At 45.7% G+C, this 16,720-nt stretch overlaps 1 protein-coding gene across 7 annotated transcripts in view; it reads left to right on the top strand.

The window, feature by feature from the left end:
* REXO1 (RNA exonuclease 1 homolog) overlaps positions 1-16,720 on the top strand; it is a 213,213-nt gene that overhangs the window by 95,750 nt on the left and 100,743 nt on the right. For all 7 annotated transcript variants that reach the window (XM_040322589.1, XM_040322588.1, XM_040322586.1 and 4 more), the window contains 2 exons: positions 6,105-6,242; positions 14,618-14,741. In XM_040322589.1, the coding sequence (XP_040178523.1) occupies positions 6,105-6,242; positions 14,618-14,741 (262 nt within the window). The remainder of the gene's footprint in view (positions 1-6,104; positions 6,243-14,617; positions 14,742-16,720) is intronic.

The following is a 16,720-nucleotide window of genomic DNA, read 5'->3' as shown; positions in this document are numbered from 1 at the left end:
CAATTGTTTTTTAAATAATGCATGATTTTTGTCCCATCCATATTTCTTATTATACCTCACCACTATTCATTCATTTTTTCCTCCTTTTATCAATAAGTGTTTTTAACATATTTTTAACATTTTGTAATATATTTTTTAATTATGTAAATGTATACCTTATATGAAATGTTATGATTCTCTTATAAGACTCTAAATTAATATATATAGCATATGATGTGTAGATTTATGTATATCTTTATGTGTTATGGGTCAGCTTAAGATTTATATATATATATGTTATATGTTTGTTTTCATTAAGAAACTTCGTGATTTGTGAGGTGGATATGGCGTTCCCTGATTTTTCCTGTGCTGTGTTTACTCCGTCCATGTGTCTTATTCCTTTTTGTCCACAAGATGGCACCCATCTTATTATTTTTACTCTCTTCCGCAAACAGCTTCGTTTATGCGTCGCACACTAACACGTGCACGCTCCGTTCTTTTCTCTCCCATAGTCTCTATTGTTTTGCCCTCTTCCATCATGGCGGATGTGGCTATATATAATGAGCTGTGTGATGACGATCTCCCAGGCAGCCAATCCCCGTAGACGTCCGTATTGCGACGAAACGCGTAGGAGGAGCTTAGCCGTAGTGACGTCATCACGTTAGACGGAGAGACACGTGACGAACGGAAGTACGAGGCAAACGGAAGGTCGAGGAAACGCCATCCTTTCCATGCTATATCCCACATGCGAATTTACCAAGTCTTTGCTGTAATTGCACACTCGTTTTTATTAAATTCAATCTTTATACAGTAACGCACTATGTGGTTTCCTACCATTTTTTATTTTATGAACACATCAACGCCAAATTGCTAAACTGGAGTGGATCTGATCAGGATCTTGTCCCTTTGGAGCTCTCATGCTGGTGTTAGTAGCAGTGTCTGGAATAGTCTTCAAGGAAGACTTTAAACATCCTTATACCCTATGAGACCGTTGAAAGCCCGGTCTTTTTCTCTGGTAAGGAGATTTCATTTCCCACACATTGGGTGTCCCTTTATCTCATCTTCGGTGGAGGATCTTTTCACATACAGATATTGTTGGTCACTTAAATTGGACTCAATTCACTGTTTTCTATGGACTATGTTTTATCACACCCATTGACCAATTGGATGGGTCCGTTATTCTGAATGGTTTATTCCTCATTCACTTATTGTGTTCACTCATATTAATATTGGTCATTTCTTTCACACTCAATTTTCACAGGTTAAGATATTAGCGCTGTATTATCTTGTATTTTGTTTGTCAAGCATTAAAGGACCAGACAAAGCAGATGTTAAGGGATATTCCGGCCGAGCAGGCACGAGAATTAGCCGACCTTCCCAGAGCGCTGTGTTTTGCGGTGGATGCGATTAAGGACTCCATCCAGCAGGCTTCCCGCTTGTCACTATTCTTGGTACACATGCGAAGGCTCTTGTGGCTAAAGAATTGGTCGGCTGAGACTCCGTGTAAAAAACTCTTAGCGGGCTTCCCCTTTCACGGAGGAAGACTTTTTGGTGAAGATCTGGATAAATACATTCAGACGATATCTAGTGGCAAAAGCACTCTTTTGCCGGTCAAGAAGAAACCTCGAGGCCCCGCATTTAAGCGGCAGTTGTCGCAGACTCCGGGGGCTTCAAACTTCAGACAGTATCGACGGCCTCCTGCACGATCAAACTTTGGTAATAAGTCGCAGGGATAGGCCTCAGGTGGCAAGAGACCATGGGCTCGTAAGCCAGCAAAACCAGCCCCCAAGTCAACCCAATGATGGGGCGCCCCCACTCAATCGGGTGGGGGGAAGGATTCGGTTCTTTGCAGAAGTTTGGGAAGCCAATATCCCTGACAACTGGGTTCTTTCTATCTTGTAGCCTGGAGTTTCCTCCTCTTCATTTTCAGGAATCAAGAGTTCCAAAAGATCCAGTAAAGAAAGCATGTCTGCTGGCAGCTTTGGATCGTCTACTATTTCAGGGGGTAATCATAGAGGTGCCAACCCAGGAGCATGGGTTAGGATTTTACTCCAACCTGTTTATCATACCAAAGCCCAACGGCGACGTCAGACCAATCCTGGATCTAAAGGGTCTGAACTCTTGCCTAAGGGTTCGCTCCTTTCGGATGGAATCCGTACGGTCGGCGGCAGCTGCCTTGCAGAAAAACGATTATTTAGCCTCAATAGACATAAAGGATGCGTACCTACATGTACCAATCTTTCACTGGCATCAAAGGTTCCTGCGTTTTGCAGTCGCAGGACGCCACTTCCAATTTGTGGCTCTCCCCTTCGGGCTAGCAACAGCCCCCCGGGTATTCACGAAGGTCCTGGCTCCAATCTTGGCCAATCTAAGGACCCAGGGAGTCTCGATCCTAGCCTTCCTGGACGACCTCCTTATCAAAGACCACTCTGCTTCCAGCCTAAATCGAGCAGTAGCCCTTACGGTTCAGTTCCTCGAGGTATTCGGCTGGGTTCTAAACCGAGAGAAATCAGCCTTGCAACCCACAAAACGGTTGGAATACCTTGGCATGCTGCTAGACACGGAACAGCAGAGAGTGTTCCTACCTTTGGCAAAGGCCGAAGGTATCGGAGTTAATCCGGTTGGTTCAGAGCAAAAGAGAGCCAACCATTCGCTTATGTATGCGATTACTGGGCAAACTAGTGGCCACCTTCGAGGCAGTACCTTATGCTCAGGCTCACACTCGAGTCCTACAGGCGGCCATTCTGTCAGCTTGGAACAAAGATCCAACAGCCCTGGATCTTCCCTTGACCCTCTCGTCAAAGTCTCTGCTGGTGGTTAAACCCTCAGCATCTAAGGAAGGGAAAATCTTTCAGTCCCATTATCTGGAAGATAGTGGCCACAGATGCCAGCCTAGGGGGCTGGGGAGCAGTCTTGGACGGGCAGACTCAGCAGGGGACGTGGGCAGAGGCAGAGAGCTTTCTGCCCATCAACGTTCTGGAAATCAGAGCTGCACGGCTATCCTTAAAGGCATGGACATCCAAACTACAAGGGTCTCCAGTGAGAGTGCAGTCCGACAATGCCACGGCTGTAGCATATATAAATCACCAAGGGGGCATGAGGAGTCGTGCCGCCCAGAAGGAGGTGAATTTAATTTTTCTGTAGGCAGAGGCACATGTGCCATGCATCTCGGCAATTTTTATTCCCGGAGTGGACAATTTGCAGGCGGACTTCTTAAGTCGCCAGCAGCTGGTTCCAGGGGAATGATCGCTCCATCCCCAGGTCTTTCAGGAGATCTGCCAGAAATGGGGATTTCCGGACGTAGACATCATGGCATCGAGGTACAACAAGAAACTGAACAGGTTCATGTCCCGGACAAGGGATCCTCTGGCCTGTGGAACCGATGCGTTGGTTTGCCCTTGGCATCAGTACAAACTACTGTATGCCTTCCCTCCGTTGCAGATGTTGCCCCGCCTGCTGCGCAGGATCAGGGAAGAGAACAAACCAGTCATTCTGATAGCCCCGGAGGTCATGGTTCTCACTAATTGTGAGAATGTCAGCAGGGGAGCCCTGGACCCTTCCACTTCGTCCAGACCTACTCTCTCACAAGGCCCGATCCTCCACCCTGCCTTACGGCATCTAAATTTGACGGCCTGGCGGCTGAATCCCTGGTTCTCAGGGGTAGAGGTCTATCCAGCCAGGTGATTTCAACTCTGATTAAGGCAAGAAAGCCAGTTTCCAGAGTAATTTATTACAGAGTTTGGAGGGCCTACGTGGTCTGGTGCGAGTCCCAAAGGTGGCTACCTCGCAAGTACACCATTGACAGAGTGTTAAGTTTTCTCCAGCTAGGAGTGGACAAAAACTTGGCCTTAAGCACTATCAAGGGACAGATTTCTGCCTTGTCAGTGTGGTTTCAGAGGCCTTTGGCCACTCTCTCTAGTTAAAACTTTTTTGCAGGGGGTCTTACTTATTAACCCCCCTATCAAATCTCCGGTTTGTCCGTGGGATTTGAATCTTGTGTTGTCGGCTCTGCAAAAGCAGCCCTTTGAGCTTCTGGCAGAGGTTCCGTTTGTATTACTGGCTAGGAAGTTGGTATTTTTGGTTGCTATGGCTTCCGCTAGAAGAGTATCTGAGCTGGCAGCCTTGTCTTGTAAAGAACCATACCTCATTCTGCATAAAGATAGGGTGGTTCTCCGTCCACATCCGTCTTTTCTGCCTAAGGTGGTGTCCAGTTTTCACTTAAAGCGGGGGTTCACCCTATCGACGAAAAAAAAAATGTTTTTTTTCTTTTACCATAAAATCAGGCATTGTAGCGCGAGCTACAGTATGCCTGTCCCGAATTTTTTACCCCCGTACTCACCTTGTACGCGTAGATCGAAGATACCGGGGAATGGGCGTGCCTATGGAGACGGAGGATGATTGACGGCCGGGTCTGGCGCGTCACGCTTCTCCGGAAATAGCCAAAATAGGCTTGGTCTTCACGACGCGTGCGCATAGCCTGTGCGCAGGCGCCGTGAAGAGCCGAGACCTACTCCGGCTGTCTTCGGGGAGAGTGACGTGCCAGGGCCGGCCGTCAATCATCCTCCCTCTCCATAGGCACGCCCATTCCCCGCGGGAGCCGAAAAATACGATCTCCGATTACAAGGTGAGTCCGGGGTTAAAAAAATCGGGACAGGCATACTGTAGCTCGCGCTACAATGCCTGTCTCGATGGTAAAATCGTGTCGGGGGGGTGAACTACCGCTTTAAACCAGGATTTGATTCTTCCATCCTTTTTTCCAAAGCCCACTTCTAGAAAGGAAGGCTTGCTTCACACCTTGGATATTGTCAGGGCCATGAAGGTCTACCTGAAGGCTACAGAAAAAATTCGAAAGACGGATACATTGTTCATCCTGCCGGAAGGACCCAAGAGGGGTCAGGCGGCAGCTAAAGCTACCATCGCTAGATGGTTTAAGCAGTTAATCAGTCAGGCCTACGGCTTGAAGGGGTTGCCCCCTCCTTTATCAGTTAAGGCCCATTCTACTAGGGCCATGAGCGCCTCCTGGGCAGCACACCACCAGATCTCTATGGCTCAGGTTTGCAAGGCGGCAACCTGGTCTTCGGTCCACACGTTCACAAAATTTTACCAATTGGACGTGAGAAGAAGGGCCGATGCAGCCTTTGGACAGGCAGTGCTGCAGGCTGCGATTTGAGATCCTCGAGATCCGGGGCACCCTTGGTTAATTAATGAATTAATTAAATTAATCAGATTAATTATTTTTTGTTGGATTTAATTTGGATTTATTATGATTTAAAGGATACTTTCTGAATTAAATCTCCTGGTTGAGATGTCTCCCTCCCCTCATTGGATGCATTGCTTTGGGACATCCCACATAGTAATGAATATGCCGCTCTGTGTCCCGTGATGTACGAGAAAGAAAAAGGGATTTTTAATACAGCTTACCTGTAAAATCCTTTTCTTGGAGTACATCACGGGACACAGAGCTCCCACCCCTCTTATGGGGAACATTTTTGGAGGCATACTGCTTGCTACAAAATTGAGATACTCCTCCTTTGGGAGGGGATTATATAGGGAGGGGACTTCCTGTTTGAGATTGCCAGTGTCCATCACCTGAAGGTACTCCATATAACCCACATAGTAATGAATATGCCGCTCTGTGTCCCGTGATGTACTCCAAGAAAAGGATTTTACAGGTAAGCTGCATTTAAAATCCCTTTTTTTTTCCTGTTCCAGATAAAATATTTAGTTATGTCTAGGAGCTGATGCTGCACCCATTATGGGGTGACAGTATCTGCTTAACACCAAATCTCAGACGTTTTTTATACTGTGCTTCAAAATATATATAACTCCTGAAATATGCTTAACAAAACTACTCTTTTACTCCTGTTTAGATAATTTCAAATAGGACTAAGCAGTGGCCTTAACATTTTGGAAATTGTAGGTTGTTCTCTAATTTTGATCTCCAGTGTCAATTGTGTTTGGGTACATCGTTGCATGACTGTGCAATTATCAGTAAAGTAACGCAAAGTTAAATGGCTAAAAATGGCCTGGTCATGAAGGAGGTAAAACCTTCCTGAGGTCAAGTGGTTGATAAAAATATATATAATGTATATATTAATCATAATATATATATATTTTTTTTTTAGAGTGCCGCCCTGAAGAGGCCAGTCATTCCCACTGAATATGGAGCAAAAGTACCAACTAGTATTCGTCAGCGTTATTTGAACATCTTTATTGATGAATGCTTAAAATGTTGTGTTTCGGAAAAGGAAGCATTTGATAAGGTATGTTGCCAAACCCATTACCGAACAAGCATTTGCATTCTCATGCAAGTGAGTATTTATCTGTGAGGCCGAACATGTGCGTCACTGTGTTTGTGCAGCGTGAGCTCTGTGTCTTGTACTAACGATTGGGAACCAGGAGGTCTGGATCCCAATCACCTGATTGTTGTGATGGCCTCTGGCTATCACAGTGATCAATCACTTTATAACTTGCTATATTTTCTGTGTGTTGAGAAAAAGATGCAATGGGGTTGATTTGCTAAAACTGAATAGTGCAATATATGATGCCAAGAAAAACCTGACGGGTGTATCTAAAAAACATAGTGGGGGGTGATTTACTAAAACTGGATCACTCAGAATGTGGTGCAGCTATGCATGGTAGTCAATCAACTTCTAACTTCAACTTCTTTGGTTAAGCTTTGACAATAAAAACTAGAACCTGATTGGTTTCTATGCAGAGCTGCACCAGATTTTGCACTTTCCAGTTTTAGTAAATCTACCCCAATGTTTCCTTTTCTGCTTGCTAGATGAGAATCGTGTGTAAAAAATTATTAGAGAACAAAGATAAATTAGCTAAAGGCAAAATGCACTCTATTGTTTCTGGGCCCTACTACAGGTACACATACATATACACATACAGTACTGTGCATGTTGTGAAGAAATGCTTTCAAAAATATATATTTTGTTTATTTGTTATCAATTTGCAAAATGTGCAAATGGAAATACATTTTTTAAATCAAATCAATATTTGGTGTGTGGGATTTTGTAGGAGTCGCGTGTATGATCAACTAATTATACCACGCGGGGGTGTGTGGCCAAGACAGGCATGTGAAAGGATGCTTCTACCACAGTCGATCCGGATACTAATCCTACCCAACGTTGAGATTTCGGGTCTAGCCCTCTGCATAAGAGGGATGACCAGAAAAGGAAAAGATGAGTAGGCGGCAGCCCTGGACATCCAAGATGGCTCCGCCGCTGGCTTCCTGCAGTGTACACCACGTGGCTCCGAGAAGCCTAAAGATGGGGGCAGCAAATCCAACAAGTACCTGAAGAGCCAGGGTAAGGACCCCCTGCGGGATATGTTAAATTACACACAGAAATGGTCTAGGGCATTTGAGGCAGAACTGGTGGATGATGGCAAGGCCACCCTACATCTTGGGTGTGGGGATCAGGCACAGGCCACTAATGCCCTCCTGCATGACACCAATATTGATGATGCTCTGGGGTCATGGGCCTCTGCTCCTTGATCCCGGAGTGGATGAGCCTGAACAACCTACCCTGGTAGAAATACTCTGGGCAGTTAACAAGGGCACAGCATCAGTTTATAACCTTAAAGATCAGTTTGGGGGCCCGAGGGAAGAAGTATCCTGGCTGAGGTAAGACCTGCAAAAGATCTGTGAGCAAACAATGGCTGTGAAAAGTTGTGTCAGTGATATCGAGGATCAGCTGCCTCCCTTAGCCAGGGAAACGCAAGCTGCACATGATTTAGCAAGAAACGAACCGGTCCGACAATATGGAGAATTGTCTGCGCTGCAACAATATTTGCATTGTGGGTCTGCCTGAAAAAGCAGAGGGGAGAGACCCAACGACCTTTTGTTGAAAACTGGCTCATAGAGCTCTTTGGCAAAGATGCTTTTTCTCCCCTTTTCACTTATGAAAGGGCTCATTACACTCCAGGCAGCCCGCTTCCACAGGGGGGGTCCTCCTAGGACTCCCCCCTGTTGGCCCGCCTCCTGCATTACAGGGACAGAGAAGCGGTCCTGCATCACGCACGGGATCGTGATAATATCCAGTGCAATGGTACCAGATCTTTCTACGCAGATTTCTCCTCTGGGGTGCAGCGTCAAGTCTGCAGAGATGAAGGGACGCCTGCAGAATTTACAACTAACCTATGAGATGCTATACCTGGCAAAGCTACATGACTAATACCAGACGGCCACAGCCAGGTGCATTCCTTTGAATCAGCGAAAGATGCCACTGCGTGGTGCGACTGCATTGAACAAGCCCTATGACACAAATGCGAGAATGAGGAGGTGATTGATCCATGCTGTATATTTTTATATTCGAGCAGAATGCCAAGTTCCTATTGTTTTTTGGCTGGGGGACGTGATATGGCTTAATGGGCTGAGAGGTACCATGTGTGTTATCTTAGCTTTCAATATGCATGCAGATTAAATGTACACCTTTTGAATATCTCTGACTGCCTGGTCTTCCATGTTGGCAGATCTTCAGTTTTTTCCTCTTTTTGTGGGGAATCCCTTGGGTCACAAGCGATCTCTCTCTCTCTGCTGTGCCTTTCCAAAAGTTGGCACCGTTGTGCCTTTTAACTGTTAACTTTGGCCAACAGTCCTTTACAAGTGTCATGGTAGCTTGGTGTGCACTCCGAATGGACTGCCCCACTCGATCATTACCTGCCCCTGCTATCTGGAAACCGTTCCAAACTGGAATGTGATATTGCCTTCACCATTGACATACCATCCATTGTGACTAAAGTTTCAGTGATCTCTTGGTACATTAGAGGGATCCATAAACACCCCCCCCCCCCCCCCCAACACTTTTTTTTTTTTTTTTTTTTTTTTTACATTTTGAACATATTTCTGCAAGTTATACGGCACATAACAAAGAAATGTGGCTTGTATACATGTAAACACAACATGTCAAGAACTTTATACAGATTGAACAATGGACTCAGCGACTATCAAATGGGTGGAAAACCTTATGTCTAAGCTGTTCATGAGATTCCACGCTGGGAGGGCTTATAGCTTTACGAACCACCAGTGCAAGTGTCTGCGGACGCAATATCCCAGATTTTGTTGTACTTATCTGGACAACCTCTGTTAATGTATATGAACTTTTTGTAGGGAAGTGTGTTATTTATATCTATTTTCCAGTCGTTGAAGCTGGGGGGAATGGGCCTCATTCACTGTCTGGCTATAATTTTTTTTAGCAGAAAACAATGTTTCATGCAAGAATTTTTGTGAATTTGTCTATCTCAGAATCTGGGAATATCCCCAGTAGGCATTGTTTGGGGTCCAGGGTCAAATGGGATCCCATGTCATCATGGAGGAAATCCACAATCTGCTTCCATAGACCCTGAAGGACCGGACACGCCCAAATTAAATGGAAAAATTTGCCCGTCGCCTGGTTACACATTGTACACGAGGTAGAAGTCTGTTGCCTAAAGCTGGCGACTCTTGGGGGGATAAGATATGCTCAGTGCACAACATCAAACTGGGTCAACCTATCAAAGTTTGGGGGATACAGTCTTGCATGAGTCAAGTGCTTAACTCCACTCCTCATCTTCCAGTAGCCCCACCTCTCTTTCCCATCTTGGTTTAAGGCTGTAAGCTAGTGTAGTAGATGATGGGGTTATTAGCATGACATAAACATCAGAAATCGGCCTTCGTGGATCCACACCCTTAATTACTGCCATGAAGACATTGGGGTTTGACTGTGGTAAAGGTTGGGGAAACTGGGCAGCAGGAACTAATTTTGGAGTTGTTAAGTGTACCATCGGAAGTTATGTGGTGCAGGTAATGGATCCCATGTTCGCTCCATATCTATGTCAGGGATCGAGAGAAACTCAGAGTAATTTATTGTGCCATAGAGGGGTATAGTCGTATTTAGGGGGTCGTTAACATTTTAGTGGCAATGTCCCATACGCGCCTATATTGGTACAAGAGAGACCCACGGTCTCTTCTGGAGTTATTCCCACTATCACCCACTGCGATAGCAGTAAGTGTATCCACTGTGGACAGAGGAGCGTCAGGAATCTGAGTGTCGGTTTTGTCTGTGGTATAGCTGAGACAGTAGGGATGCAAGGTAATAGAGATTCAAGTCAGGAAGGGCCGTTCCACCCAGGTCAGTAGGGTTCTTAAGGACTCTCCAGGCCAGCTTGTGTCTGTTGGTACCCCAAACGAATGTCCTGAGTATGGCCTCCATTGATTTAAAACCTTTCAAGTATAAGGGTGTGTGCCAAAGCATATACAATACTTTAGGTAGTAATATAATTTTAATGATATTAATGCGGCCCCACTCACCGAGCAGCAGTCTCGCCCACACCTTTTAGTTTTAGACTTGCCGGTGTTTTATTCACCAGTACTCCAAGATATTTTTAATAGTATTTACTCGCTGGAGTGGTAACTGCTCCTGTAGCTTGGGAGAGGGAAAACTATTCCTGGGCAATATTTTGGGATTTCTCCCAATTCATTTTAAGGCCGGAGAACTGACCAAAGTGTTCGATCGTATGTAATGCCTTCTGAAGAGATGTGGTAGAGTCTAGAGGTCGACCGATATGGGTTTTTCTCTGGCCGATGCCGATATTTAGAAATCGGACCGGCCAATGGCCGATATTTTAGGCCGATTTCTCTTTTTTTTCCTTCTTCATTTTAGCAAATCTAGGGTTTATAGGTGGGGAGGTTGTTATTGTTTAGGGTGGAGCGGTGGTGTGCAGCCTATTAGTGTCCACCAGTTCAGCCTGTCAGTGCCCACCAGTGCAGCCCATCAGTGCCACCTCAGTGGCCACCAGTGCAGCCTATCAGTGCCACCTCATCAATGCCCACCAATGCACCAGTGCATCCCATCATTGCCCACCAGTGCATCTCACCAGTGTGAAGCGGTGTCAGGGGTCCAATGACTTGTATCTAATTTGTATTATATATAATCTTTTATGTTCCTGTTACATGTTCCATGTCCCATGGGCGCATGCCGGGCAAGTTATCCTGCTGGACATCATATGACCCCCCCAGTCAGGATAACTGAACCACTGCCCGGCCGTCGTTCTGCTATAGGCTGGGGCGGGCTTCACAGTAAAGCTTACCTCTCTGGGGAGCAGCAAGCCTGAACCCTGCTGCCTCCAAGTGCTGCAGAATCTTCACATCAAGTTACCGGCCCGCGCTGCATTCTGGGGTTTGTAGGCAGAGGCAGGGCGCGCAGCACGTCAGGGGACGTTTTTTTTCCAGAGTGGAGGATGTCGGCAGCGGCGGCCGCCGATTGGCTGTTACAGGCCCACTGGTTGGCTGCCGCGCTGGGTGTACCAAGATGGCCGCGGCTCTGGAGCTAGGCCGAAGCCGCGGCCTTTCCTGATGCTGTGACTGCAGTGGCAATCCGCGGATTGCCGCCGCGGTCACAGCATCGGGAAAGGCCGCGGCTTCGGCCTAGCTCCGGAGCCGTGGCACCGCTAGCGGCCATGTTGAATATCTGCCTAATTTGGAAAAAAATCGGCCGATGCCGATTTCTCCAAAACGGACAAATATATCGGTCGACCTCTAGTAGATTCTGCCAGATATAGTAGCGTGTCATCTGTGTATAACCACATTTTTTCTGTCAAGGATCAAAGGCAGAGACCCTGGATCTCAGGGCCCTCTCTAATGGAGATTGCAAGGGGCTCCACTGCCAGGGCGTAGAGGAGTGGAGACAGTGGGCATCCCTGCCTAGTGCCCCTGGATAAGTCAAACGTCTGGGAGGCCCTCCCGTTAGCCACTACCTTACTCTTGGGCGTCCGATATAATAATTGAACCCACTTGATGAAATCGGGTCCGAAACCAAAGCTACGTAGGCATCCCCAAAGGTATCGCCACTCAACCAAATCAAAGGCCTTGGCGGTGTCCAAAGCCACCATCACCCGGGAACCAACATTTTAGTATGCGTCGCTTGCAAGTTTAATATATAATTTTCCGAAGTTGAAGGAGGTAATGCGTCCCGGCATAAAACCAGCTTGGTCTGCATGGATCAGGGTTGGTATCACTTGGTTAAGGCAGAGGGCAAGTACTTTGGCCAAAATCTTTGTCTACCTGCAGGAGCGATTATTGGGTCTATAAGATTCCGGGAGGCCCGGGTCCTTGCCCGGTTTAGGTATGAGGATGATAATAACCGCCTCGTCCATCGATGGGGGTAGGGTGAAGCTGTGGATTAAATGGTTATAGAGGGACAATAACTTGGGAGTAAGTATCTCTCTGTATTGAGCGTAAAATTCCATGGGTAACCCATCTGAACCTGGGGCCTTGGATCTGGCAAAGCTCACGATCGCCATGGTTATTTCTTTGAGTGCAAGAGGTGCATCTAGTATAGCCATTTGGGTGTCGTTTAGCTGTGGGAAGGTGATTCCCGCTAGTAGATCCTCCAATTGAGCTTCAGTAGTGGAAACCCGGGACGTGTAAAGCTGAGTAAAGAAGTCCCTAAATTTGGTAGTGACACCTTGGGGATTTGTGATCTTTTCCTCATTAGGGCCAGTAGGTGAAATGACAGTAGGGGGGTCTATCCTTGCTATGTGCTAGGCCAACAGTTTACCCGCTCTCTCCCAAATTAAAACAGTTTTTGTCTGGCAAAGAAACGTTTTTTTCTCCTGGCCATCTTATGCTGTAGCTGGTTAACCACCCTGGTTTGTAACCTGAGTTGGGCAGCGCCAGCAGGAGAGGGGTCTGACATGTACCCCTGTTCAGAGGACGACAGATCCCACATTGCCCAGTCCAGTGCGGCTGCTGAATTGGCCTTCAGCCTGTTGATACAGGTGGTCAAAGACGTGTGTGTAATTTAAAGGATTTCCATACTCTATCTGGGGATGCAGATCCGTCATTCTCAAAAAAAAAAAAATAGGTTCTCCAACTGTTACCAAGCTCGTCATCCTCCAATAGGGTGAGCCAAAACAGATTCTGGCACCACGTACGGGGTGGTTTGTCTAATGGGACGGATAGGCTAATCCAATATGGGCTATGGCCTGAAAGTAGTCTAGGGGAGAACTCTTCTCTCGGTAATCTTGGGGCAAGGGTGTTGGAGATAAGTATGAAGTCTATGCGGGACATGGTGTTATGAGTGGCTGAGAAACAGGAGTAAGCTTGGTTTAGCTGGAACTTGAGATGCCAGGTGTCAGTGAGACTAAAGGAGGTGAAGAGTCGGGAGAATCTAATGTGGGTTGGAGCTGTAGTAGGTAATGGTGAGGGCGACAGTTTGTCTAATGTAAGGAGTATGTCAGGCCACGTCCCCCAGCTATTTTCTGTTTTCCGGAGACTTGTCACTACTTATACCCAGAGCTGCCTGAAGTATTCTCGGGTGGGCTGGGCATACCACTCCACCCATAAATCTTTCTCTCCAGGTGTGCACATTCTGGTACATGGTGCATTAGACTTCCAGGCATTTGATGCTAAAATAGACTGATGGATGCTTTCGTTTTTTTACGCTGTCGTATTGGGTCATTACATTGTATATTGGCTTGTGTATATATTCCCCCCATATTCACTGCTGAGGTGCTCTGGCTGCTGGGGAATTATTTGACAGGGAAGCCAGCTAATTGTTGGGGATTTTATTGCTGTTTGAACCCCTCTCTTGACGGAGAAAAAAAATTACAGCAGGTGCTCTGGACTGATTACGGTAATCAGATTTTAAATATTTGGCTGTAGCAGAAGGTAGGTTGGGGCTGCATTTCTACAAATTAAATTGGAAATTTGGTCCAGATCAGTGGTGTCCTTAATGCTGAGAAATACAGGCAGATTTTTAACCATCATGCCATACTATAAAGGAGGGGTGTGAATGGCCCCAAATGTATTCTGCAGCAGGGCAATGACCCCAAACATACAGCCAGTGTCATTTAGAACCATCTTCAGCGTAAAGAACAACAAGGAGTCCTGAAAGTGATGGTTTTGCCCTCACAGAGCCATGATCTCAACATCATTGGGTCTGTCTGGAATTACATGAAGAGGCGGAAGGATTTGAGGCAGCCTACATCCACAGAAGATCCGTGGTTGGATCTCCAAGATGTTTGGAATACCCTACCTGCCGAGTTCCTTCAAAAACTGTTCAAGTGTACCTAGAAGAATTGATGTTGTTTTTAAGGCAAGTAGTGGTCACACCAAATATTTGATTTGGATTTCTCTTCTGTTCATTTACTTTCCATTTTGTTAATTGATGATAAAAATAAAAAACACTATTTCTGAAAGCATTCTTATTTACAGTATTTTTCTCACGTTCGTAAAGCTTTTCAGTAGTATATGTAGAATCACTGCGATCGTGACGAGCAGGACAATTTTAAATTTAGGTTGTTCTTTGGTGGTAGGTTACGGTAATAGAAAAAAAGCAAAATGAATATACAACTATATATATTTTATTTATTTATTTACAATTTTTGCCAAATTTTCCTTGATTAAAAAAAAGAAATCTGCAGATTTCCATTACCATTTACCACGAAATGAAAGCCCAACTTGTGCTAAAAAATAAAAGGTTTATTCACCTGAGTACACAAAGTATTTATATGTACAATTTTACGAATATATGTCCAATTGTAAAACCATATTCAGGCTTTAGGATTTGTTCTACCCTCTAGCATTAGGGGGTTAACTGAATTTGTATAATTTCCTTTTTAAATTCGAATACTCTACCTTTTATAGGCCCTTGAAGAAGAAAAGTTAGTGTACAGTCGTAGCAGCAGCCGTAATATTTATCTGAATGTAGCTGTCAACACTCTGAAGAAACTAAGAAGTCAAGGACCTGTGAACAAAGCTACTTCTCAAAGTGCGTATAATAGTATTTTTGTGTGTATAGCATTGCAGTGAAGTAAATTAAGTTAAAATTCTAAGATAGTCGGAACCCTGTGTAAAATCTATATATAGTGCCTTGAAAAAGTGTATATATACCCCTTGAAATTTTCCACATTTTGTCATGTTACCATCAAAAACAAACTTATTTCATTGGGCTTTTTATGTGATAGAACAAAACAAAGTGGCACATACCGTATATACTCGAGCATAAGCCGAGGCACCTAATTTTACCACAATAAACTGGGAAAACGAATGTACTTGAGTATACGCCTAGGGTGTCCATCTGTATGCCTCACTGTTCCCATGCCTCACTGTGTCCATGACTAGACTTACGTTTAACATGGGAGTATATAGAAGGGGTGCCGGCTTTGAAAAATCGGTGCTCCCTGGCCATAGGTCCCCCCAGACAGCATAAGCCAGTATAAGCCTAGGGTATTCGTGTGCATGCCTCACTGTGTCCGTGTGCATGCCTCACTGTGTCCGTGTGCATGCCTCACTGTGTCCGTGTGCATGCCTCACTGTGTCCATGCCTCACTGTGTCCATGCCTAGACTTATGTTTAACATGGGAGTATATAGAAGGGGTGCCCGGCTTTGAAAAAACGGTGCTCCCCGGCCGTATGTCCCCCATACAGCAAACTTTGCACTCTTGTATAGGGGCTACACGTGTGCCAAGTTTCGGGTCCAGGGGACCAACGGCCAGCTGGTACCGGGTCCCCAATGTTACCGGACAAATTACCGTTTAACATGGGAATCTAAGGAAAGGGGTACCCGATTTTAAAAAATCGGTGCTCCCCGGCCGTAGGTCCCTCAGACAACAAACTTGGCACACTTGTAGAGGAAGAGTGTACCAAGTTTTGGGGTCCAGGGGACCTACAGCCGACCGGTACTGGGTCCCCAAAGTCCAGGAGATCAGGCGCAAAAAGGTGACTCGAGTATAAGCCGAGGAGGGCATTTTCAGCACCAAAAAATGAGCCGAAAACTCGGCTTATACTCGCGAATATTGTAAAGTGAAAGAAAATATTAAATGGTTTTCAAACTTTTTTACAAATATGTGAAAAGTGTGGCGTGCCCTTGTATTCAGCTCCCCCTGAGTCAATACTTTGTAGAACCATCTTTCACTGCAATTACAGCTGCAGGTCTTTTTGAGTACGTGTCTGCCAGCTTTGGCCATCTAAAGAGTGAATTTTTCCCCCATTCTTCTTGCAAAATAGCTCAAGCTCTGTCAGATTTGATGAAGAGCGTCTGTGAACGGCAATTGTCAAGTCTTGCCACAGATTCCCAATTGGATTTAGGTCTGGACTTTGACTGGGCCATTCTAACATATGCATATGTTTTGATCTAAACCATTCCATTGTAGCTCTGGCTGTATGTTTCGGGCCGTTGTCCTGCTGGAAGGTGAAGCTCCGCCCCAGTCTCAAATCTTTTGCAGGCTCTAACAGATTTTCTTTTAAGATTGCCCTGTATTTGGCTCCATCCATCTTCCTATCAACTTTGACCAGCTTCCCCTCTCCCTGCTGAAGAAAAGCATCCCCACAACATGATGCTGGCACCATCATGTTTCATGGTGGGGACGGTGTGTTCAGGGTAATGTGCAGTTTTAGTTTTATGCCACACAGCATTTTGCTTTTAGGCCAAAAAGTTCAATTTTGGTCTTATCTGACCAGAGCACCTTCTTCCACATGTTTGCTCTGCCCCCCGCATGGCTTCTCACAAGCTGCAAACTTGACATTTTATGGCTTTTTTCTTGCCACTCTTCCATTAAGGCCAGATTTGTGACCAATAGTTGTCCTGTGGACTGATTCTTCCACCTGAGCCGTGGATCTCTGCCTCTCCTTGAGTTACCACAGGCCTCTTGGCTGTTTCTCTGATTAATGCTCTCCTTGCCCTAGCCTTTCAGTTTAGGTGAATGGCCATGTCTAGGTAGGTTTACAGTTGTGCCATGCTCTTTCGTG

This window comes from Rana temporaria, chromosome 1 (assembly GCF_905171775.1).
Source record: "Rana temporaria chromosome 1, aRanTem1.1, whole genome shotgun sequence".
NCBI lineage: Eukaryota > Metazoa > Chordata > Amphibia > Anura > Ranidae > Rana > Rana temporaria.
This window is presented reverse-complemented; position numbering and strand designations above follow the sequence as displayed.